Source organism: Natator depressus, chromosome 1, assembly GCF_965152275.1.
Source record: "Natator depressus isolate rNatDep1 chromosome 1, rNatDep2.hap1, whole genome shotgun sequence".
NCBI classification, from domain to species: domain Eukaryota; kingdom Metazoa; phylum Chordata; order Testudines; family Cheloniidae; genus Natator; species Natator depressus.
Genome location: NC_134234.1, coordinates 4,709,847 through 4,711,901, shown reverse-complemented (window position 1 = coordinate 4,711,901; position 2,055 = coordinate 4,709,847). Strand labels below are relative to the sequence as shown.

General features: G+C 46.4%; 1 protein-coding gene across 1 annotated transcript; it reads right to left on the bottom strand.

Annotated features, from left to right (window-relative positions):
- Positions 1–532: 532 nt before the first annotated feature.
- On the bottom strand, positions 533–1,471 carry LOC141981022 (olfactory receptor 52N4-like). Its single transcript, XM_074942840.1, has one exon. It carries the CDS (start codon positions 1,469–1,471, stop codon positions 533–535), a length of 939 nt encoding a protein of 312 aa, XP_074798941.1.
- Between the last annotated feature and the right edge of the window lie 584 nt (positions 1,472–2,055).

Sequence of the window (2,055 nt, the reverse complement as noted above, 5' to 3'; positions counted from 1 at the left end):
CTTTCCTGTATTTGCACTTTCCAACTGAAACATTTGGTTTATCCTCCAGGCCTCCTGAAAGATTGGACGTAGACAAATCAGATGAATTTTGTTCATCATATCATTTCACATCTGCTAAAGAAGTTCAGGATTGTAGCTGTTTCATTTCTCTTTGGCTATCTGAAAGCATAGTTTCTGTCAAACTGATCAAGAACCCTGTTCACATAGGGTCCAATGGAAAGCCACCTTGTATCAGAAATCTGCAGCATTTTGTGGATGTGGTCTGGAAGTCACAGAAAGTCCGAGTGAAAGGGTGTGGGGGCTGACAGATGAGGCTGAAAGCGATCAGGTGATGGTCAGAGAGAGGGAATTCATCGCTCCATGACCAAGCACTGCTCTCTCCATTCCTAAGAAATTCAGTGTGAGGAACTTCTCAGAATGTGAACTTCCACAATTCTGAGCTAAACCAAAGTGAGACAGAGCACCCTTGATTAATGAGGAGATAGCCTTTCCCCTCTTGTCATGCAGGATTAAAGTCAATGGCCCCAGGTGATCACATTCTGCAGGTGTATTTGCCCACTTTGTCAAGAAGCTCTTTCATTTTGACTCCATAAATGATAGGGTTGAGCGTGGCAGCAAGGAGGAAATAGAGGTTGGCCAAGATGATGTGAACATGCGGAGCGATGCCCTGACCAAACCGGTGTGTCAGAGAGGAGAAGAGGGAGGGAGTATAAGAAACCAGTATCACACTGATATGGGCTGTGCAGGTGTTGAGGGCTTTCTGGTGGGCTTTCTTGGAGGACATTCTGAGGACAGTCCTGATGGTCAGACTGTAGGACATGGCAATAAGCATCATGTCTAATCCATTGACTACAAACGCTATTATCAACCAGTATGTCCTGTTGACTGTAATGTTGCCACACGACATCTTCACCACAGCCATGTGGTCGCAGTACGTGTGGGGGATAATGCAGTTGGCACAGAATGGCTGCCTGCTCAGGAGCAGGGGTGTAGGAAGAATGAAGAGAAGAGCTCTTATCAAACCCACGAACCCTAGCTTAGCTATTCGTGCGTTGGTGAGGATGGTGGAGTATCTCAGGGGGTTACATATGGCAATGTAGATATCGAAGGCCATTGTGATGAGGACAGCTGAGTGCATCATAGAAGCTGCATGAAGAAAGAACATCTGAATGAGGCAGCCACTCACGGTAATGCCTTTGAAATTGAAGCAAAATATACACAGTGCCTTCAGCACGACGGAGGTAGGCATGTTGATGTCTGTAAGCACCAGCATGCAGAGCAGCAGGTACATTGGCTTGTGCAGGGTCTGCTCTTCCCGTACAACAAACAAAAGTGTGAAATTTCCCAACAGGCCGATTATGTAGAACATAGAGAAAGGGATGGAAATCAGGAAGTGGGCAGCTTCCAGGCCAGGGATGCCCATTAGGATGAATGTTGATGGGTCAATAGGGGTGATGTTGAAAGATGCCATGAGGTAGCTGAAACATCACTCGGGCTCAGAATTGCTCAAGGTGCCTGTGAGAGGAGGGAAGCACAGTGTAACAAATAGTACGGTAAATACTAGAAAGGGGGGTGAACAGTGAGGTGGCAACATGGATAGATGGCACCAGATTATTATGGTCATAGTCAAGTCCAGAGAATCCTCAGAGGGAGCTAACCAAGTCAGGTGAATGGGCAACGTGATGGCAGATTAACTTCAATGTCAAAAATTGCAATGTGTATGCCATTGGAGGGAAAGCTTGAACTCCTCAAACGCCTTACTCTGTTCTAATTTAACAGTATGACCTCAGGACAGGACATAGTTCACAGCTCTGTGAAACCCTGCTCATAGTGCAAGCATGGAGAGAAACTAAGCAAAACATTGGTATCCAGGAGGAGGGGGATGGGGAATCATACAGAAAATACAATGCCGTGAGATCAACCTATTAATATTTCACCCTCCTCTGTGTAGTACTGGGCACCTTCTCACACAGGATATTGCAGAACGAGAGGGGTTCAGGCACAGGCAATGAGAATTATCAAGGGCCCATGGAAACAGCCGGTATCAAGCGGAGT

Excerpts from the sequence above, each read along its gene's own strand:
- LOC141981022 (XM_074942840.1), bottom strand. The coding sequence starts at position 1,471 with ATGGCATCTTTCAACATCACCCCTATTGACCCATCAACATTCATCCTA.